The sequence below is a fragment of the Pteropus alecto genome, unplaced genomic scaffold (assembly GCF_000325575.1).
Source record: "Pteropus alecto unplaced genomic scaffold, ASM32557v1 scaffold38, whole genome shotgun sequence".
NCBI lineage: Eukaryota > Metazoa > Chordata > Mammalia > Chiroptera > Pteropodidae > Pteropus > Pteropus alecto.
The window spans coordinates 1,925,727-1,948,620 of record NW_006442512.1 but is presented as its reverse complement, the minus strand read 5'-3'; the positions used below and the strand labels follow the sequence as shown (position 1 = coordinate 1,948,620).

At 54.1% G+C, this 22,894-nt stretch overlaps 1 protein-coding gene across 1 annotated transcript in view; it reads right to left on the bottom strand.

The window, feature by feature from the left end:
- Positions 1 to 744: 744 nt before the first annotated feature.
- SEMA7A (semaphorin 7A (John Milton Hagen blood group)) overlaps positions 745 to 22,894 on the bottom strand; it is a 24,187-nt gene continuing 2,037 nt past the window's right edge. Inside the window, exons 2-14 of the mRNA XM_006922628.3 lie at positions 10,324 to 10,475; positions 9,775 to 9,816; positions 9,393 to 9,485; positions 9,101 to 9,185; positions 8,869 to 8,979; positions 8,090 to 8,229; positions 7,290 to 7,474; positions 6,265 to 6,373; positions 5,973 to 6,171; positions 3,378 to 3,502; positions 3,018 to 3,172; positions 2,741 to 2,802; positions 745 to 2,415 (exon numbers count right to left, since the gene is read on the bottom strand). Of these exons, the coding sequence (XP_006922690.1) occupies positions 2,054 to 2,415; positions 2,741 to 2,802; positions 3,018 to 3,172; positions 3,378 to 3,502; positions 5,973 to 6,171; positions 6,265 to 6,373; positions 7,290 to 7,474; positions 8,090 to 8,229; positions 8,869 to 8,979; positions 9,101 to 9,185; positions 9,393 to 9,485; positions 9,775 to 9,816; positions 10,324 to 10,475 (1,820 nt within the window). The 3' untranslated portion in view covers positions 745 to 2,053. The remainder of the gene's footprint in view (positions 2,416 to 2,740; positions 2,803 to 3,017; positions 3,173 to 3,377; positions 3,503 to 5,972; positions 6,172 to 6,264; positions 6,374 to 7,289; positions 7,475 to 8,089; positions 8,230 to 8,868; positions 8,980 to 9,100; positions 9,186 to 9,392; positions 9,486 to 9,774; positions 9,817 to 10,323; positions 10,476 to 22,894) is intronic.

Below are 22,894 nucleotides of genomic sequence, written 5' to 3'. Positions count from 1 at the left end.
ATGAACAGTCTCTAACTCCTCTCCCCACATCCCATCCCAGCCTCATAAGCTCCTTTTCACATATCCTTCTGGGTTCTAAAATCTATTTGCTTTATCTTTGAGGGAATTCAAGAGTTTCTAAGGCACAAATCCCACCCCAGCCCTCTCACTGTCCTGGGGTTGAAAGGCCAAACTCCAGACTAGCACAAAACCCTGCCCCATTGTGCCCTCTGCATGCAGACTGACCCCTTGCCCTGCCTGGAATAAGTACCTCACCCCCACTCAGGCACTGCCTCTTGCAGTCCTCTAGCCTCTTGCACACGTACTTTTATCACCACAGGTTTATCCCATGAGGTCATATTTGATTAGCTCTCCCCTCAGAAGGGGCCCCTCGAGGCAGGAAGGCCTGAAGCTGTGTCTGGCATGGCCAGGCCAAGCCTCTGGCTAAGTATGGGAGGTGGAGGCTGGGAAGGGGGAAAGGCCAGCTCCTGAGATGAGGAGAGGATGTGGGGTACAGGAGCTGTCTGGGCACCAAGGTTAACGGCGTGGTAGGCATTGCACTGCTCAGGAGCTATGGGTTCAGATCCCGTTCCTGCCTCTCACTAGCTGGAACCCCTGCCGAGCGTGTCCACCCCTCCAAGGCCCTAAGGAAAGGACCAGTGAGAGGGTATGTGATGTTCAGAGGCAGGAAGTACAGTCATAAACAGGAGCCCTCACCCTCACCCCCGGACAAGAATGGCTTTGAAGGGAAGGAGCAAGCACAGGTAAATAAATAGCTTGTTTATTAGTAATATGTTACATCATTAAAGTGCATTGAGAAGAGATGCAGGGGCCAAAGCTGGAAGGCCACAGGCCCTAGGCCCTGCCCTGGGCTGGCCAAACATGGCAGAGAAGGCCCAGCTCTCTGCTGAAATACATGGACAGGGTTGGGACAGAGCCACCCACCTAGAGAGCTTGGCCCAGGCTGTCCCCACCAGAATTCACAGTTTAGCCTAAGTTATAGCATGTCCTGAGCTGAAGGTGGGAGGCTAGGAGCATGGAAGCACAGCCCCTGGGGAAGAGGGCTGAGGGGAGGGGAGGGCCCCCCCACCCCCCAACCCCCAATACCAAGGGCAGAGTCCTGGAACCTCCCCCTGAGGACCTGACTCCTTCTAAATGAACGTGTGAACCTAGGGCTCAGTTTTATCCTTCATTCTCCCCTGTCTCCCTCACCCACCCCCTCCCATAACCACCCCCGAACCAGGGGCTTAGACAACATCCCCCTCAGCCTGGGCTCCCGGGGCAGAGCCAGCTCATGCCATCTCCTCAAACCCATGCCACCACGTCCCTGGACTCTTATCTCATTCCAGGAGCCTCACACTGGGACCCCCCATAACCCATTCCTTCCCAGCCCCTCCCTCTCCCACCCCACCCCCAGCATGTAGTTTTGGTATTTTCATACAGATGCAATCGGAAGTAGCTATACATGAAATAAGCCTAACATAAAAATAGAGCTTTTTCCGTCCTTCCGTCCGGAAAGCAAACATCCTTCAATAAACATGCAAAGAGGCTGCCTTAGTGGGACCCAGAGCTGGCAAGGGGGCCACAGAGGGCAGCCCTGGGCCTGCGGGAACACCAGCCACCCCTGGCCATGGCAGGAAGGAAGATGAGGGGGCAATTTGGGTACAGAGAATCCAAAAGGACTCAGGCCTCAGCTCAAAGGTCCAGAGACGAGGTTCCAGCTCACTTTTCCCAACCCCTTTCTGGCCCACAGGCTCTTAGGCCAAGAACATCACTACATTTGGTCCAGTTTGAGTTCTTGAAAAATAGTCTCCAGAAGATAAAGTCTTGCACCATCGATGTCCCAGCTTCACAGTCGGCTCCTTCATTCTCCAGACCCCACCGCCCACGCCCCACCTGGGCCCAGCAGCTGCCTGCTGCTGGCCATCTCCAGGCCTGGTGTTCCCCATCGGGCTACGCAGTCCCCCTGGAAGCAGTGGCAGGCAAGGAGCTCCTGGGCAGGGCAGCTCTGGGTGTGACTTTTCTAGTGCTCTGGGGCTGCGGAAGAATGCAGCATGCCCGGCCCCAGGAGGCCCTAATGGACCAGCAGGCCAAGAACGAGTGTGGGCAGGACCCCCAGCCAGAGGAGGGCCACAAGGGCCTGGGCTCGGCCCAGCAGATGCTCAGCCTTGGCTTCATCCTCAGACAGCAACTGCCAGTGCTGAGCCTTGTGGAGGTAGGACCCCTCCTGGCCCTCGCAGTAGTAGTGGCCATAGTGGCCGTCCGTGAGGTTCTCGATGAACAGGATGCAGTTGGGACTCTGGTGACCTGGCTCGCAGCTCTGCTCCACCTTCTCCCCATGGCGCCACCTGTAGGTGGCGTGGCGGGACTCCATGGGGCAACTCAGGTAGTAGCGTGAGTTCTTGGCCAGGGAGACTTTCTGCAGTGGGGCCTCCTCTGGAGGGGATGGGAAGGCAGACGTGAGGAGGGGCCTAGGGCTCCCAGGACAGGCTGTGTCCTCCCCTACTGACCAGGCCTCCAAGGCCAAGGCTTCTAAATGAACACAGGGAAACAAGGGCCCAGTCTCTTTTCTCTCCCCTGCCTCCCTCACCGACCATTCTCACAACCACCCCCACAGCAAGGGGGCTCCCTCCACAGGACTGTCCTGCCCCATCTGCATGGGGCTCTCAGGACTAGACCACGTTTTTCTCAGACAGGGCAATGAGGGCGTGGCTGTACCACCCTCACTGGACTAGGCCCCAGGCAGGGCCAGATCAGGTACCTGGCTTTGGGTTGGGGCACTCTTTGTGTGGCTCTTCTGGATTAATGGACTGCAACACTGACCTGAAGTTGAAAGGAGAGAGGCTAAGTAGACAGCAAGCCACCTGGCCCTTCTCTGTCCTTATCCCCACCCCAGTATCTGCCAAGGTGTTCACCTAGAGGAAGGTCTGGCCAGAATGGCCCAGCACCGACACCTTCTGCAGTCCGTCCACATCCCCCATGTCTACCTTACTCCTGTGTCCACCCTCTCCCAGGGATCGGGATCATGGCCAACATACCTATGGGGGCTGTAGATGGAAACACAGTGGCCCTGGTCCCAGCCACAGTAAGGGTCTCGAGCCATGAGGCAGCCGTGGCAGCCCCCACCATAGACATCACACAGGTCCAAGGGTACCTGGCTCACCTCCCACTGGGAGCTCACATACAGTTTCCGCTTGAAGGAGAAAAGAACTAGGTCAGGCCAGGGCCTCACCGTCAACACTGAGTCCTAAACCCCCAGGCCAAGGCCGTCTACCTGGTAGGCCCGGGGCCCAGAGGCTCTGAAAATGACATGCAAATCACATGCAATGAAGCTCTGTCCTCAGCTGGCCATCACTGGGTAGCCCCACAGGGGCAGGGGTGGGGGTGGGGAGGCTCACCCGGTCAGCGTCCAGTGACATGGCCTGGATGGTGGTCGCATGGCGGAAGGGTTGGATCTCTATGATGTTGATGAGGCTGTGTTCCCGCTCCCCCGACTCCACCACCTTGTGGATGGTGCCCCTGTCTGTGGGGGGTGAGCAGAGGGTTAGAGAGCAAGAGTCCCATCTCCAGGCCAGGCAGCTTCCCTCTGGGTTGGACTGCCCAGGAAAGGCATGGGTGGGGGAGTGCTGGGAAGTCATAGCCAGGCGAAGGTCACAGGATGAGGTGAGGTGTGACACGGAAAGCATGACTGGGAGGAATATGGGAGCCGGAGGGCAGCCCAGAAAGTTTCCAAGATTAGACCAGGGCTCCACAGGGGAAGCTCGATCATGAGCAACGGAAGCAGCAGTCCTGCATGCCCAAGTACTGTGCTAAACCCACTACACGTATTAGCATTACCTCGTTCAATCCTCCACACTCCTGGTCGTGGGTATTATCTTCCCCACTTCACAGATAAGGAAATGAGGTTCAGAAAGGCTAAGCAATTGTTCAAGGTCACACAGCTGGTGACTGCAACCCAGAGATGTCAGAACCCCACCCCTCCCTCAGCTTCTTCCATAACTTCCCAGCCTCCTGGGCTCTTTGGGGACATGTTTTCTTCAAATAAACTTTTTATTTTGGAATAATTTCAGATTTACGAAAAAAAAAAAAAGCAAAGATAGCAGAGTTCTTGTATACCCTTCACCCAGCTTTCTCTACTGTTACCATCTTATGTAACTGGCACATTTTTCACAACTGAGCAGTACAGTACTATTAACTCAACTACAGACTTTACTGGGGTTTCACGGGTTTTTCCACTAGTGTTCTTTGTCTGTTCCAGAATCCAATTCAGGACTCCACATTGTATTTAATCTTAGGGGATTTTTAAATTTTTATAACATCTTCAATCTGAAAAAGACCTTAGATTCCACATACGGATTCCCAAAGTCACATACGAGGCTGCCTGATTTCAAGGTCAGTGCTCTCTCCATCAACACCTGTTGGGAACTAATGGGTATCCTGACCCCTGGGTCCTCCCAATCCCACCTAACTTGCTGTCCCAGTTTCCAAAATAGCTTACCTCCTTCTCCCACCCTCCCAATTCCTCAGGGCATCACTTGCCCCAAAATAACAGTCAGATAATGGGATGGTTGCCTGCCTAGGACATTTCCTTTGGTTCTGTGACTGCCCTCGCAGGTACTGGAATGTGGTCCGATGCTTCTTTGGCCTGACAAGCTCCCAGCCCAGTCACATTCTTTTCACCTCCTTCCATAGCAGCATGGTGACAGCCTCCCATTGCTTCTCCCAGTTGTGAGAGCCTCCCATTCTCTGCAGAGGGCTCAGAAAGCTCTATTTCTTATCCAGCCCCAATTCTTCTTGCTTCAGGCTCCCACATGGGGTCTCTCTAATGGCCCTCAGGGAGAAAAAGACAACTGCCCTCGTCACTCAAGTGTTCTTGCCTCCCAGGTCTGCAGGAAGAGAGCCCACAGCTTCCTCAGCCTTCCTATCCTGACTACTGCTCCCAGTCCCCCATCGTATGACCTCTCCTCTCCTGCACCCCAGTGCCCTGCTGTCCCCTGGCTGACTGCAACTGCTAGTCCAGCCACTGCTGGAGCAGAGCAAGGACAGGGGCCCATGGGTGCAGCCAGGATGAATGGAGGAATAAGGAGGTGTGGTCTCAGGACCCAGAAATCAGGCCCTGCTCCAGGGAAACTGGCGAGGCCACCGTGGCCCTGAGATAACCCCAAAATGAAGCAACAGCAGGAAGTCACATGGGGGGAGGGGTGGCTACCTGAGGCCTGGACTGTGTGGCCCCAGAGGTGCTAGGCACCTGGGGGAGACACTACCCTTTCTGATGGCACCACTGCCTGGTCTCAAGGAAAATCTGCAGCTACACTGACCAATACATTCGTTCCTAGGAGCCCCCTTTGTCCATAGCTGGAGCCAGGAAGCTGCTGTAAACCCAGCTCAGGGCTGGTGTGTCCATGCAGTGGCTTCCGGGAATGCAGGGGCATTCCCCAGGGTTCTACTCAGCTTCTGGGGTCAGCGAGACCCTGCTTCCCCAGAGAAGCCTCCTGTAGAGGAGGAGTCCCTGCAGTCTTCTGCAAGACTCTGCAAAAGCTTTGCCCTCTACAAGTCCTTCCTCGTATCTCACTAAATTCTTTGCATATCACATTGAATGTTTCCTCTCACCTGGCAGAGGTCCAAAGGACACCCAGTAACCAGATCCTTCCTCTTGACCTTCCACATCTCTTCCTGCTCATGAGTCCGACATCTGGACCAAAGCTGCACCTAACTTTGCTCAGACTCATCACATTTCTGCCTCTGAATCCTGGCACCTGTTCTTCTCCCATCCTAGGATGCCTTCCCCACTTCCCTCTGTCCCCACCTCCTCCAGGAAGCCCTCTCTGCCTGACTCTTTCACAGCCGAACTAACCCCTGACAGCTCTTAGTCACTTAATTCTTCCTTCCAGGTATAAAGATCCAACCAGATGTTAATTACATTATTCTTTATACCTTTCATATCCATTTTTACAAAGCATATGGGCGGTGCTGGTCACAGGGTAGTCCCTCACCTGTGGTTAGGTAAAGCACATGGAAGATCTCCCCGTGGCTGGACTTCATGCGGTGGACAACTACTTTCTGGTAGTGGTACTTAGAGTGAAACAGTGGAGTCTTCAGAGGCCCCATGGGTTCCACCCTCTGTGCCACCTCAGGGTGACTGTCGGCCACCTGGAAGGTCTCCGTGGGTATCGGCTGCCGGTCTGGGAGGCACTGAACAAGGAGAGCAGGCCCAAGTCAGTGGGTGGCTGGGGAGTTAGGTCAGAGGAGGGCAGGGCCTGGGTCATGGCAGGTGTCACTGCTTACCTTGCCAGGCCGAGGGTTGGGAAGGCCTGTGTGGTAGCCCTTGAGCGAGGAAGTGCGGAAGACCTTGTCAATGTCACCAAGGGAATATACACAGACAGCCGAGTAGTTCCTGGGGGATCACAGAAACCATTTCAGTGGGAGGCCCAGGACCCGCCCACCTCTACTCACCCAGGCCAGCCCAGCACCATACAGAGCACTACTACAGCCTTCTAACCAAGCTTCCCGGCCTGTGAGATCCATGAAGGCAGGGACAATCCTGGGACCAAGTCCAGCGTCTAAAATAAGAATCGCCAAACACCGTTGCAGGCAAGAGGGAGGGAAAAAAGTTCAACCTAATTTCTTTCTGTTGCAGTCTAAAACCACAACCTGTGTTCTGCCATAAGATCACTGAGTTCGGAGGCCAGCCCCAGGACCAGAGGGGGTCCCCTATGTGCAATCCTCCTACCTCTCTGGGCACAGCTGCAGGATGCTGATACCCAAGGAGGCCAGACCCTGGTCTCTCTCCAGACCAGTTGGATCCATCCACACAGAAGCCACAGAGCAGGGTCCTGGGTTCCCTACCCTGCCCACCTCCACTCCCCGAAAACACACCCAACACTTTTGCCTGCCTTGTTTTCAATCAATGAGAGTGATTAAGAGGTGTGAATTATCAGGCGCAGGCAGTGCCTGAGCAGGTGTGATAGCACCCAGCAGCACCCTGAGAGGCCTCAGCAGCTTTATTCCCAAGGCCTAGAACCCACTCTAAGCACACAGCTGGTAGACATGCGAGCACAGGCACTGCCATGAGCGTGCATACAATACATGCATGCACACTCATGTGTACAAACTCACAAACACACCAGCACACACATCTCCCTGAGCACTGACTGTCCCCCTACCCCAGTCCCAGCAACGGTCCTGGCCCTTGAGCCTGCAGTCCCTGTTCATGCCACATCAGCCAGCCCCCTGACAGGGCCCAAGCCCTCCAATCCCTGCTGGACATGTAACCAACGTCAGCCCCCAGCCCCAGGATGAGGGTCACTCACCAGGGGTTGGAGAAAATGCCGTAGACCCTAGTGTCCTTCCACTGGCCATTAGGGTCAGGGAGTAGGAAGACATCCTGCAGCCTGTTGAAGTTCTTGTTGGTAGTGGGGTCGCTGCACACCAGCATGGCTTTCAGGAAGGTGTTCCACTTGGAGACGGACAGCGAACTCTCACCACCCTGGTCTCCCTGGAAGAGTGGTGGGGAAAGGAGGCCCCTCAGCACTCACTACACACTTGCTGCCAAGAATGCTAGCACTCAAGCTTCAGGGAAGGAAGGGAGGCTCTGAAAAAGGCGGGTTCCTGCCAGGGGACCAGGTAGAGATGCCCCATGACTCGGGCCCGGTTCCTGGGCCAGGCTCCAGCCATAAGGCCTGGCTGACCCAGGGCATAGGGCCAGCAGTAGGCACCTGCAGGGTGAGGGCTCTGGGTCCATCCCCACAGAGCAGATGGGCTCAGACACACATTTACCCACTCTCACACGTGCACACACACACAGGTGACATATTCGCACACCCCAGCACCTTCGCACTGGTAACACACACGTAAACACTTTCATATTTGCACACATACTCATACACACTCTCACATGACTACACATAGTTGCACACTATCACGCATGCACATAAGTTTAACCATCTTTACCTACTCACAGATGCATGGACACTCTTGCGCATGCACATTTACTCCTACAATCCCACATACAGACTCACTCACACATTTCACATACTTCACACAAACATGCATGCACATTTACACACAGGCACTCACACGCTCACTCAATCCTACTCAGCCATCCACTTACCCTGCACAGCTGGGCCACCCGGGACACGTTGAGAGGAGCCTCCGGATTCTTGTCAGGGTTGTCCTCCCGAAAGAAGTAGTAGATCTTGTCATTGTAGGCCTGATCTTGGTGCACAATAGTGGCCTTAATGAACTGTGGGTCTGCCAGGGACACATTCGAATTAGTGTGAGGCCAGGGAGCCTGCTCGGGGTGAGGAGCCCTCTCTAACCCTGCATACCTTCGGAGTCTACAAAAACAAACCTGGGGCAAATCAGACCTGGAATAAAACTTAGAACATCAAGCCCAATACTCCAAGGGCCTGAAACTCTGTACCCCTACCCCATACCTATTTTGCTCTCCCCCTACAAAGATGTCATTGGCGAAGGAGCAATGACTTCATGCTTGGGGACTGGGGGAAGGTCCCTGGGGGCCTTTATGTGGGAAGGTCCCTGGGGGCTTTTATGTCACTTCTGCCTAATTGGCAGAGCCATAATGAGGAGGGAGGGGGTTGTACGCCCACATGAGCTCAGCAGGGATACATTATGACTCCAAGGGACCTTACACTGGGTCTGGGGCTTCCTCTGTTTTGTTCCCAGAGTATGTCAGTCCTATCTTGTCTCTGCATCTTTGCCTCTGCTGTTCCCCTGCTCCTTGCCAGGCCAACTTTCTCAGTCACTTTCTTGACTGGCCTGTGGCCCCTGCAGCCCTTGGGGAGCCCTCCCAGGGAACATGAGGCTCCCATCTGCTGCCCGGGCATTCACACCCCCGGGTTCACTCCAGTCCAGCTGGAGCCTACTCACTCTGCATGACGGTATCACTGGTGTACAGCTCGATCTCACCCTGGATGCGCCGGAACCGTGGGATCTTTCCATTATATTCTTGTTTCCGGATTGTGGAGTATACCTCGTCCCCTGGGCATGGTGGGAGGGGCATGGGTAAGGGCAGACAACTCCTGAAGTCCCTTCCCCAGGCCTGGGCCACCAAACATGGAGCTGACCACCCACTCCCAGCCCAGGGCAGCCACAGTCCTACCATCAAACAGAACAAGGGAGTTCTCATCCGGGCTGAAGGGAGCATAGCCTCTTCTCTCACCAAGCGACTCCACAGTGCCATTTACCTGGGGGAGGTCGAGGGGGTCAGACAGCCATGCAATCCTATCATCACTGCCTGCCATAGGCACCAGCTTCCCAGCCAGGGTCCCTGTCCTCCTGGGAATTCTATACAAGGTGAGGCCAGTCCGCTCCACTTCCTTCTAACTATGGGGGGCAGAAGCCCACCCAGACAAGGGCGAGCTGACCAAGCATATGGGGAGGGGCCTTCTCACCAGGCTCCAGCAGCTGGGGCGCCGGGCATTGGTGCCACAGACGAGCAGCCCATCACCTTGTCTCTCCAGGAGCGTGATGTAGTTCTCACAGTCCTGCCCAGAAGAAGGGGAAGAACAGAGGTTGGGTGGAGGTCCTGGCAGGCCTAGCACTAGAACTCTCAGTCTTGGGGAAGGATTCAGAAGGCTAAACATAGGAGGCAGCCTCCAAGGAGGGCATAACCCCGCAAGAACAAAGGAAGGACACAGGGGCCTCAGAGAGGCTGTGTCTCCCTTCAAACTGGGTACCCTAAGGCAGGGCCATGCCTCCTTCTTCAGACTCTCAGACTCGCATTCCTTTTCCATGGAGCCCAGCCTCCCCTCTCTATTCCCTCTCCCCACTCACCCGCTTGTCTGTGCAGGACCCCTTCGTGGAACCAATGTTCACCTATGGGGGAAGGTGGGATGGGAAAGTATTAGTTCACTCTGCCAGGTGCCAGATGTCCCCTAATTGCTTTCCATATACCCTCAGAACAAGCTCATTTTATATTTTAGGTAAGTGACTAGGGCTCTGAGGTGGTGAGTGATTCACCCGAGATCATACAGGCTGTTCGGCCTGATACCAGGAGCCAAGCCCAGAGCTCAGGGGCCAGCCCAGAGCTCAGGGCCAGCCCAGAGATCTCAGAAGACCTGGGCCACGGGGTTCTGGAGCCCAGCTTCCTGCACAGACCTCCCCCATCAGCACTACCCACCTGGCCAGGCTTTGCTCCACACTGCCCAACACCCATGTCCATCTGGACTACCTTTAAGGAGCTTCCCCCAGGGACCATTTGTAAGACCAGTTTAGGAAGAAATGCCAGTTCCCTCCCCCGGATTTGTTGAGGTTCTCTCACCAAGACCAGAGGGGAGATAAGGAGAGAAATGGGGCCAAGCAGGAGGGAGGGCCCGGGCTCACCGTTTGCATAGAGGCGTTCTTGCCCTCGGGGAAGTTGACGAGATAGACCTTGCTGCGTCCACCCACCCATACAGAATCGCTGCCTGGCTCGTGAAAAAGCACTGTGTGCGGCTCTGCTGAGCCAAATTCCACCTGGTCCTTCCCTGTGCGGCCTGAGGAGGAGGCAATTGGCAGAAACTTGAGGCTGGGCCCTAGGCAGAAAGATCAAGTCTCCTGTCTCAGGCACACGTGCAACCGCCTGGTAACTAGAGCTTGGGTCTGGGCTAGGGCATTGCCAGGACTCAGAGTTACAGGCGGGAGAAGAAAGGGGTCCCCTGGTGGAGTCTAGCAAACAGCTGTCCTCACCCCAAAGCCATGGCCCCTACCCTACAATATGCGAAACTCAGGGTAGGAGCAGGATTTAGGGACCTCTGGGGAGAAGAGCTCCCCTCGACACACACACACTTGGTTGTTCCTAAGGGGCTGGGACCAGGGTCTTTCGGCTTTGCTCTGTGAGGCTCTTTGTTGCCCAGGACAGAGCAAGCAGTTACTTCTACCCCCTGCAGGTAGCAGGGTCTCGAAGCACCCCACTTAGAGTTCAGGTTCCCAGGAATCGCTTTGCTCAGAACCCTATTCCGTCCTTCAGGAAACCCTCTCCAACCCCTCCTATGGACTCAACCCCAGGCCCTCAAAAGGTCAACTTAGATCAGAGCTGGAAAGGAATCTAAATGTCTATTCCCAACCATTTCACAGATGAGAAAGCAAAAGTACAGACAGGGGGCAGCACAAGGCCACATGGTCAGTGGTAAACCCTGAAACTGAGCCTAAGCTCCTGCCTGCAGCTGGGCTGTGGCCTGGACCACTGTGGCCTGGTTTCATGGAGGTGCAAGCTTGCCCCAGGTGTAAAGTTCTACCCTCCCTCCGCAGCAACTCTGGGACAGAGGGCCCTTCACAGAGCACATCCTGGTCCTTAACCAGAAGGGCTGACCAGCACAATTTTGCCCAAAAAGGAAACTGTCTGCAGCTACCGCCTCCAGGGAGAAGATGTCTCATCTCCGGTGACACTGCTGAGGTTGTCCTGGTTGCAGTACTAAATTATAGGGATGGGACAGCCTGTGGCTTTGCCCCCAGCAATCACCCACAGCTCCCATCTTCCCACACTTCCGACCATCCCGAAGCCTCACCCAGGAACTCGGCCTGACCATTGTTTACTTGGCTGCAGCAAACCCAGGGGCAGATAGCTTAGCAGTGACACCCAAGCAGGACACACTCAAGCCCAGACAGAAAAGAACTGCCATTTCCTGAGTCTGCCCCAAAGCCCTCTTGCTGCCATTTGAAACACTCCTGCTGATTCTGCATTCGACGGGGCAAGGAATGTGATATACCATGCAATCCACATCATCATTTCTTTTTCCGTAATTTACATCTCTGTATGGCCGAGTCACCCCAGAAATGGGGTATTGCACCCCACCTCAGCTATGGCCTGGTTCACTGCAAAGGCAGAAACTGACGGCCCCTGGGAAACATACCAGCCAAGGTCACACTAGGATGTAGGACAGACTGGCTCATCCAGACTGAGTATGGGTTCTCAGGAGCATTCAGGGAGATGTCAGCACTGTGGACTACAGAGAAGCGCTGAGCTCACTGCCCTCGGTTTACCTGGCTCTCCTCAGCCACACCACAAACAGCCCAAGCAGCCTCCCTGTACCCTGAACCTCACTCCCCATCAGTACCAGCTGTGCAGGGCAGGGGCCCAGCACCCAGCTCTGTGCTAGGTGGTGGTTGGGGTGCCGGCCAAGGTTTGGGCAGGGCTGGCAGGTCTCAGGACCCCCAGCTCCCTCTCCTTTCCAGCTGTGGTAAAATTAGAGTGCTGGGGTCAGCAGCCTAAAGACACAAGTTTTTCCTGACTCAGCTCCCATAGCTCCCCTTTCACCCAAAGCCTAAGCAGCAGCCACCATCCCACAGCCCAGAGCCCAGCCCACGATCCAGACTGTCAGCAATCTGAGCTCCCCTTCCACTCCCCTAGCCAGCCAGGGGCCAGGAAAAGCTGTGTGTCTGCATCTGGAGATGTTGGGTTGGGGAAGGAGACCTGAACAACCTCCCCCTCCCCGCCCCCGCCTCCCCGCTCCGGGCGCCACCAGCAGAGGCCAAAGGGGAGGAGCCCCAACACTCCATCAGTCACCTCAGCCAGCACAGGCAATAAGGCCACAGCCAGTGTGTAGCGCTAGTCCCTGGAAAGGAGCCGTGGAGGAGGCCCTAATGGAGCCCTTGCCTGGGGGTTGCAGTCCTGCTCTGGGGAGTCTAGTCTAATGGGGAAGACAGAACCCTGCTCTGAGGTGTCTAGCCTGATGAGAGAGGCCCTGAAGAGCAAGGTCTGAGGGGGAGACCAGCCCTAGCCTGGGATCCAATTGGAGGGATGAGACAGCTACGCCGAAGCAAGCCTCCACAATGCTCAAATAAAACTGTCTAGGTGTAGCCCCTAGGGCTGCTCACACATAACTTCTGAGAACACGGAGGGTGAGGGCTGCCACTCTGGGTATAGCATGGGGGGCTGCAGCACCAGGGCCAAGACAGTCCTGTATAGAACTGTAAGCCTGAGCTCTATTGCCCTCAAACCCTGGCTGCAGCATCTGGGTGTGGGGGAGGCAGGGACTGCTGGCCCCAGAAGAACAAACAGGAGCCCAGGAGCATTGCCTCCCTTGACCCCCAGGCTCCCGCCCCTCGGGGCTCTGCGCCTGGTATTGTGTATGGGAGCGATGGCACCAGCCCGGCCCCAGGTCCTGGCCTTGGCCCATTCTCTACCACAGCCCCAGCCCTGCTCCCACATCGGCTGGAGGCCCTCAAAGAGCCTGATTGTGCCGGGGGGAAGTGTCTGAGCGGCAGCAGCTAGATGAATACATGAAAGGAAGCTTTGTTCAGGTCGGCAGGAGCGGGGGCTGGGGGCTCAGGGGCAGGAGGGCTGCCTGGAAGTGAAGGCAGCACCACCACGCTTTCAGGGCCAGAATCCATAGCACCAACATGGAGAGAGCTAGGCCAGGAAGCGGTAGCCTTCGAAGCTCCAACCCTGTAGGGGCTGAAAAAGGCCAAGGGCTGCCCCTAAAAAGGCCCTGCCAAGGGAGCAAGTGCCACATCTCTAAATGCATCTTGTTGCTTCCTTATGAGTCCAAAGAGATGGGGAAGACAGAGCAAAGCTAGATGGGTTAAGAACAGGCAGAAAGAAAATTTCAGGCAGGAGAAATAGCCCAAGCAAAGGTGGGGAAGCTGTCTGATACCCAATCAGAGAAGATCCGGAAGGTGGACTGAGGCCCATGTATGAGGCAGGAAGGGTGGTGGTGCAGCCCGCGGATACATTGACCACTACCCATCAGTCTCCAGTGCTGCCCCTCCTCCCTAGGAGCAGGGCCAGGACCTGGAAAGCCTCCCTTCCTCCAGCACCCCTACCTCCCCACTCCCCTGCCTGCCCAGCTCCCTCTGCTTCCCATCCTGGATGTCTAAAAGGAGCACCGTCTGGCACCGTGTCTCCCCCCTCACTCCCCAGCCTGACGCATTAGTGGCTGACTAAGTGGTAGCTAAAAGCTCCCAGAATAACCAAGGGTTCGGGCAGGGGAGGGGGCTAAGGGCACATAGGCAGGCATGGCCCCAGAGGCAGCCAGGCACAAGATCCTTTCCCCCATCCCCATGTGATTCTGAGCCAATCCTTGCTCTTTGTAGACCAAGGAAGGGCACATTCAGGCGGCCCCATACCCAGCCAGACTTCATGGCCCTCTCTGAGTCCCCACTCTCCTAACAGTGATAGGACCAGCAAGGCCCTGGCCCAGGCCCTGCCAGGATAAGGGTCAAGAAGATGGCAGGGTGTGAGACGCAATCTTCCCTAGTCATAACCCCCAAATTGGGATATCCATGGGGCTCTGATCCTGTTGGAACAAATCAGAGCTGATTGCTCTTGTGCCCCCCACCCTCCCACCACTGTCCCAGGGATCAACAGACTGGGACGTCTGGACTTCTATAGGGTGAGTTCTCCTCAAGCAGGCCTGCCTAGTGGAACATCATTCCTTTTCTCATACTCTCTGGGTGCTGTCCCTAGAATCTAGTCATTGCTTTCCCCATATCTTCATTGCTTGTGAAAGAGGGCAGCCCAAGGGGAGGGTTGAGTGGAGGCTGGAATGGTGGCGGATATTGTTGTCCCTGAAGGGAGCAAAAAGGGGTAGGGCCCATGGTCTGGTCTGGGCAAGGACAGCCTTCCAACTTGACCCACTGACCCAACAGGTCTTGAATGCTAACCTCAAGGAGTCCTTTGAAAGTGGGCATTGAGGCAGGCTCTGAGAATGGCAGGAATATAGACACCTGAGGAAATTCCTGAGTCAGGCAGCCAGGGAGGCCCAGGCATGAGGCAGGAGCCAACCCATCTCTGGATGGGGACCCAGCCACATCTGGCAGGAGCCTCCTCCCACAGCTGCACCTCATCTTTCATCACCAGGCCCACCTCACACCCTCGTCTACCATGCAGCTGGCAGAGATAAGAGGGAAGGCCCACGTGGGGCCAAGGAATTAGCCTGCAGCCTCTCTACTCCTGGGAACCCGCATCATATAGGTCAAGGTAGAAGGGAAGGGATCTGAATAGTCATTGTGCTGAGGGGTCATGGAGGCCAGAGAGGCTGTGCCACTGGCCAAAGGCACACAGCAAAGGAGGCAGGGCCAGGGCCAGGCCACAGCTCAGGGTTTCTGGTATCCAGCAGCCAGATTCAGCCCTTTAGGACCACATCCTAGGCTTCCTTGAGAGCCTCTGGATTTGCAAAAGTTGTATATCACATTTTTCCCACTTCCCAACATCATCTCTGGCTCTCCACCCTCCCCCTCCCCACTAAGTGATAAGTCACTAAGCTGATAACTTGATGGGAATCACCTACCTACCTACCTTCCTGGTGGGGGACTCTGATCTTCAAGGGCCTTTAGCAACCAAAACCTTAAACTCAAAAGAGCAACTAATGGCAGAACTCAGCACTGCATCAGAGCAATGGAGGGAAACCTTCCCACTGGGGTGGAGGAAGCAAAGGAACAAATGTTTCATTAATTTTGTTTCTCCCAATATGGCCAAGGACAAGGGTATGAGAAGCCACTCCTCACACCTAGAAGCCCAGTTTCCAAGTGGCACCAGCCCATGCTAAGGAGAAGCTGTGGTTGCTGTTGGGGTCTTGGTGACACTCAGCAGGACAAGGTTCTAGACAGCTGCCTGGCAGGGGTGGAGACGTGTGCTGGACGGGTGGCAGGCCCTTGATATGGTACTTCGATCACAGGGAGTGAGAGGTCGGCACTTCCTTATCAGTGAGGGAACAAGGAGCTGTGTACTGGGCTGAGGAGCTCCTCAAGGTCAGCAGTAGGTGGGTGGGGAACATATCTCACATGTGGGCTCAGCCCTGGCTCCAAGAAGCCTTGTGCTCCTTTTGGCAGCTGGAAGTCTGGTTGGCTGTGACCATGATCAAGGGCTGAGCCTTCCTGAATTCATTTTCCTCCTCTGTGGATCAGAGGGGCTGGTACTTGTCAAGGTCTAGGTTTTATGACCTACCGTCATTCTTGGAACAAATTACAAAACAATCTGGGTTGATTTGGGGAAGTGTAGGATTGTGATTGCTGGCCAAGTCAGAGACGGCTTTCTAGAGGTGGAGGCAGCAGACGTCAAATCCTCATCTGCCTCGACTAGCCCACCAAATCCCCCAACCACCATGCAAAAAAGGCATGACAAAAGTCTGCATCCCTATTTTATAGACAGGAAAACTAAGGCCCTTCCAAGCCAGCAAAGGCTGTGTGCTCTCTGCCCTGAGCCACTATGCTTGAAGGACCAGAATGCTTGTCTGGTGGGGAGAGCAGATGCGGGTAAGGGGCAGCTGGACAGCAAGCTGTGGTGGGGCTGGGCTGAGCCAGATTCGGGGGCTCAGGGAGGGAAGGCTGGCACTGAGACCCAGCTGAGCAGAAAGCCTCCAAGCCCAGGGAAGGCAGGAAGCCCAGGATGCACACTATGTCCAGTCCACCTTCTATCCATTCTTCAGCCCAGCAGGTTCTCAAAGCCCCAGAGTGAGCCGATGTCTCCTTCAAAGGAGAGGACAGGCAGAGGTGCAGGGCCTGCCCTTGAGCCCAGAGCCAGGGCACAGGTAGGGGAGAGGGCAGAAGATGGCTAGTCCACCCCAAGTAAGGCAGGACGGAAGACTGTTGAGAAACAGAAGGTTCCCAGCTCAGCCTTAGCCTGAGCCAGCAGGGAGGGCGAGGAGATCAGTGCAAGGGCAACCAGTGAGTGTAGCCAGCTAGAGAGTTTAGCTTGTAGGAGCCAGGCTGCTGAGGCTGCATTTCATCAGAAAACCGAGCTGCCAAAAGAGGAGGAGGATGACAATGACAACAACAGTACCTCTACTTACCAACTACTCATTCCATAGCGCTTACTATGTGCTGGGAATTATTCTGATTTTTTGACATATTAACTCATTTAATCATCACTGAACTCTTAGGAGGTGGGTTCTCTTATTATCCTCATTTTATAGATGAGGGCAGCGAGACACAGAGAAGTTGAGTAATTTGCCCAGGATCAAACAGCTATTAAGTGGTAGACTAGAGGTTGACACTCAGGCAGATTGATTCTGGGATCTACGCTTATAACACTGTGGACACTTGGAAGCTTCCAGGCCAGCCCCTCCCATACAAATGAACAGACTGAAGCCCAGTGAGGGTAGAGCCTGGTCAGAGGTCACTTGGCCAATGAAGGCTTGATCTCTATCCATGATGTCCTAAGCAGAGTGTGTATAAGTAAGTGTGGGTGTGCAGGCCCGATGTGGAGTGCAGCACAGCACTGAGTGTTGACCAGCATGACTAAAGGGGAAGGTAAGTCTTGAGACCTCTTCACAGAGGGCAGACCACAGCAAAGGACAAGGTATGCTCGCAAACCCTTCTTTACCATCTGCCCAGCGAGGTTCCCACCAGCCAGTACTGGCCAAAAACACTCGCCTCCTGTGGAGAAAAGGAACCCTTGTGCACTGCTGGTGGGACTGCAAATTGATGCAGTCACTATGGAAAACAGTATGGAGGTTTCTCAAAAAATTAAAAATAGAACTGCCGGCAATAAATACTCTGGGTATTTATCCAGAGGAATCCAAATCACTAATTCAAAAAGATATATGCACCCCTATATTCACTGCAGCATTATTTACAATAGTCAAGATATGGAAGCAACCTAAGTGTCCACTGGTGGGCGACCAGATAAAAGAGAGGTAGTATATATATATGTATATACACATATACATATATATATAGTAATATTCCATTGTGTATATATATATGTATATATATATGTATATGTATACGTGTGTGTGTGTGTGTGTACACACACACACACACACACACACACACAATGGAATATTACTCAGCCATAAAAAAATTGAATTCTTACCATTTGTGACAACATGCATGGACCTAGAGGATATTAGGCTAAGTGAAATAAGGCTGACAGAAAAAGACAATTACCATATGATGTCACTTAATTATATGTGGAATCTAAAAAACAAAACGAATAAAACAGAAAGAAACTTAGAGAACAAACTGATGGTTGCCAGGTGGGAGGGAGGTTGGGGGCTAGACGAAAAAGGCGAAAGGATTAAAAAATACAAACTGGCAGCTACAAAATAGTCATAGGGATGTGAAGTAAATATAGGGAATATAGTCAATAATATTGTAATAACTATGTATAGTGCCAGGTGAGTACTAGACTTATCAAGGGGATCACTTCATAAATTATATAAATGCCTAACCACTATGCTTTAAACCTGAAATGAATATAACATTGACTGTCAAGTATAATTGAAAAATTTTAAAAACAAAAAAACAAAAAAAACACTCGCCTCCACCTCTAGCTCCTCAGTTCAAGAGCCCACCATAGCTCCCAACTGCCTGTCCCAGCAAGACCCATCTCCTCTAGCTGGCAGTTAAGGCCCACCCCACCTCTGCCCACCTCTGCCATGGCTCCATCCCATCTCTACACCTTTGCTCTTGCTCTTCCTTCTCCTGATTGTCCTCTTGCCTTCTTTCTGTGCACGTGGTCTTACCTGTCCTTGAAGATGTAGTCTCAATCCTCCTGGCTCCAGGAAGTGTTCCAGACTGCTCCAACCCTCACTGCTCTGTCCTCCCTCTGACCTTGTGCTATACACCATCTGGCACATATCTTCTTTCAGATTACACTGTCTGGTGTGGAGTCCTGAAGGTGAGGCCAGGCCTCCTCTCACTTCATGGTCTCCAGGCCAAGCCAAGGCCAGGGCTAGACAAGTGGGGGCAGATGAGACAGTAGGAAGGGGCAGGACTAGGGTAAGGCAAACCCTGGTGTCAGACAAACATGCACAGCACTCAGTGCCGAACTCTACTCCAACCCATGTCCTAGCCCCCGGCCCTATCTTGGCTCTTCCCCTCTCCCAGGAAGTCTTCCCTAGTTGTACAACCCCATCACAGTCTTTGGCTGTACCTACTGGTCCTTTCTGACCTCCCCAGGTGCCTTCCCTAATCACAGGCAGCAGGCACCTGTGTGTTCCCCAAGGACAGACTCAGGCTTCTCCTTCTCTCTCCCCCAGAGGGGCTGAACACAGACCTAGGCACAGGGGTAGGGGCTAGCTGCCTGCCACAATGAGGGCTGCCCTAGGAGTGCTGGCGCGGAGCCTAAACCCCTGATTGGAAGCAGAGGGTGCAGGAGGTACGTGGGATCAGCCTAATCCCAGGCTGCCATGAGGGTTAAACCCAGATTAGCCCAAGCGGAGACACAGATCAACCTGCCCCTGAGACCCCTGAGGCCAGCTGACCTGAGGAAAAAGCCAGAAGAGGTGTGTCAAGCTGGCCCAAATCTAAGGTCCTAAAGGGAGGAAGGTCACAGCCAGTGGGGATCCTGAGAGTAAAGAATGCCAGGACAGGAAGAACTTGAGCTCAGCTGAGTTAGCCAAGGGGGAAAGGGGCTCAGGGAGCCCAAAGCCTGTGGACAGAGCATGAAGGCAGACAAACAAGTAGACGGAGGCCAAGAGCTGAGGCCAGGCTCAGGGTCGGACAGAAGATACGGCTCTGGTCCCAGTTATGCCCATCTCATTGGATGACCTTGGGCCAGTCTCTGTCATCTCTAGCCTCAGTTTCCTCATCTGTGGACCTAGTGGTTGGCCCAGATGATCTCTGACATTTTTTTCTGACATCCTAAACTGTCCCGTCAGGCCATGTGAGTTGGAGTCATCCAAGAAGGTTCCTTGGAGGAAGTGAGATAGCACTGGAAGAAAAGAGGAGGAGAGTACAAGGAGGGGATGAACAGCAGGGCAATGGCCTTGAGTCAGGAAAACGTGGGGAGCTGGGGAATGGTGAGGGAGGAAGCGTGAGAGATAAGGTGGGAGTAGAGCCACGCCACCAAGTAGGACTGGGGAAAACGGCAGCTCCATCACTGTGTGTCCTAGGAGGACCGCTCAACACAGTGACACAGAGGGATGGAGGGGCCTCACAGAGACCAGGACATAGTCCTGGAAACAAAGAAGGGCTAGGGTCAAGGCTGGGGGAATAAAGAGCTTAGAGACTGACTGAAGGGAGACAACTGCTCCCATACTATAGGGGGCAGGGAGGGGATGGATCTCCTGGTCCCTCATGGCCTGGGCTGGCTAGGGAAGAGGGAAGCCCATGTTCTCTGAGGGGGGTGTCTATGCTCTAGGAGGACCTCTTTCTCCCCCACCCTAAGAGAAAGGAGGCTTCTAGGGCAGACAGGCCTTGCCAAAAAAGGAAACCAAGAAAAGGGGAAGCTTTCCAGCTATGGAGCAGAGTAGAGGAAGTGTTGTCACTCCTGTGACAGAAACAGACAGCTCATGGGGCCAAGGCAAGAGGACATGATGTCAGCTGGGACCCCAGTTCTCAACATGAGAGCTACCCACTCTCACCACTGGCCCCTGCAAGCAGCTGGATTCCTTTCCCTGGGCTGAGTGAGCCTCTGCTTCCTACCATCATATTAAGGGTCCAGGCCTGGCCCTCCCCCTAGACCCTTCTCCCATCCCAGAGAGTGATCTACCCTCCCCATCCCAAGGAAGTGAAGGTTCCTAGAAGGGGAAGTTGGTCAGAGGAAGGGTATCTGCCCTTCCCCCAGCCAGCAGGGCCTGGCTGGTGCTCGGAAGCTCCCTCGCTCCTATGGAGAGTCTCTACTGAAGGACAGATCTCCTCCCCTAGAGAACCCCTACCTATGGCGTCAGGCAGAAAGCCCTGGTGCCCTAAGACCCAGCTTCAGCTTCCCATCAGTGAGCTGTGACACTGGGGAGGCCTGCCCTGACAGCCACGGTCCTTCCCACTGCTGGGCTGGCTGTGGAAGGTCAGGTGGCCAAACTCAGAAGTCCCCTCCTGCAAGAAACCTTCCTGGAACACAGAGGCCAAGGCTAACTCAATGTCTTCCCTTAGGGTCCCCTACTCATCACTTCCTCCTCTACATGGTCCAAGGTTTGGGGTCTGAAATCCTGTCACACTGGGTGCTTCTTCCTGTCCCTCCCCTACCCCAGCTGGCTCCTGCTTCTCCTGCCATCCTGGCTTACCACCTCTTCCAGGAAGCCCTCCCTGATAGAAAAGATTGAGTTAGGTACCTCCTCAACTCCACAGCTGCCCTCTGCCATATTTGAATCTGCCATATTTCATTGTAACTGCAGGTTGACCTGCCTGCTTCTGTATCTACACTGAGAAGTCTATGGACTTGTCTAGTTTCTTATCCCTGAATCCCCAAGCACAACCCCAGGACCAGCACAAGGTTGGTCCCATAAAATATCCAGTGTGAAAAATGTTGAATTACTATGTCCACACATGAAGCCACAAACCAATAAGCCACTGCTTCCAGCTGATCGTCAGCCTTCTGCTTAGGAGAGAAAAAAATAAATAACTCGAATTCCGAAGATTTCTCCTGACTTCCCAGGTTTCAATTTTTTTTCACAGCTAAAATTTAAATGGGCCACTATAGCCTTTGCCCATCCCAGAAGGGCAAGAATCTCAGGGGATTAGTGCTCTAATAAGTATAAACTCCTCCCTCCAACCACTTTGGACATTTAAGAAAACTGAGGCTCAGAAAAAGGCTTGCCTTTGCCCAGAGTCACACATAAAATCAAGCTGGGACCAGAACCAGGCTCCCAATCTGCCATCTTTCCCCCACACCCTACACCACATCTTGGGCTCCTGCAAGTATCCACCCCACTCCAGCCTGCTCTCAAAACCTTCACTATTCAGGACAGAGGGGCCACAGAGCTTAATAGGAAGCTCCCAGTGACATCACTGAGCCTCTCTCAGCTTAGGAATCCCCCTTCTCCTCCTGAGAATTACTTCCCCACCTCCTCCGTCTCCGTTCTGCAAGGAGGTTAACCATGAAGGGGAGGAATTCATCTAAGTCCCCAAGGAAGCAAGGATTTCCACTGGAAATGCTGATGCTTGGGGAGCCTGAGCTGTGACCTCATCCCCTGGAGGAGGTGACAACAACCCCTGTGCTGGGTAACAACTCCATAATGGCTCCCCCAGCAGCCTCCAAGTCAATAATAACATCCTGTTGTTTAATTGGACAAGGGCGAGGCAGACCAAGCTGGGCAGGTGGAGACTAAACACTGGGCTCTGTTTTTCAAGCAGACAGGCTGGCTCACCTCTGACCTTGGGGGTCAGGTCCTTCCTGGGCTTCTGCATCTCCTCCAACTGAGGATAGAATGGGAGAGGGGTGCACAGCTTCCACAGGCATGCCAACCTCCTGTCCTCACCTGCTGTAACTCACTCCTCTCCAGCCCCTGCTAGCAGGAAGGTCAGGCCCAAACAGTCACATCCTTGACTGACCCATGTGTCAGTGACAGCCCTCAGGGGATAAACTCCAGAGTTCTTACAGTTCTGGTGAGCTCTGAGGGTCAGAAACAAGAGCCTACAAGCAGGTCAGTGTTGGCATATCTCTCTTGGTCCAGAGCTGCTCTAGGCCAGGACTCAACAGGCTAGAGAAGCCTCAACCTCCCTGGACAAGTACAGGCTAGGACCCTCCCAGAACTCCCTGATCTAATTTCTCCCTAGGGCTTAGAGATACAAGAAGCAGAAAATAAATGACAAAGAACTCTTCATACCTCTTCCAGTCCTCACACCTGTCTTGGCTTAAAAACAAAACTCCGGCCTTTGACGCTTTAGAAAAGTGGCTCCAGAACAACCATTAGCCTTGATCTAGCTGTTCCTGAAGGCCATCCTCCTCCCCACACCTACTGGTAGACAGGGACCTAGGATACTACAGCAAGGCCGGGAGGGTCCTCCTCTCACCACACTTCTGGGTTTGCTCTGCCCAAGCCCATTCCTGTCCGACTGCCATGTGTCACCCCACAGGAAATAGAAGACAGCTGTCAGCCAGGCATACCATCACCAGCTGGTGGTCCTGGGGGACAGGTGGATGGCAGGGTCTGTCTGGCCAGTGGGGTGCCTGGCACTGGTGAAGAAGACTACGGACTGCCCTTGGACAAGACAGGTGAGCAGCTGGCAGACCCCAGCAGGGGGTCATTAGTGTATTACCAAGCAGAGGGCCCAGCCAGTGCGGCGACACTAGTGAACTTCAAGGGAAAGA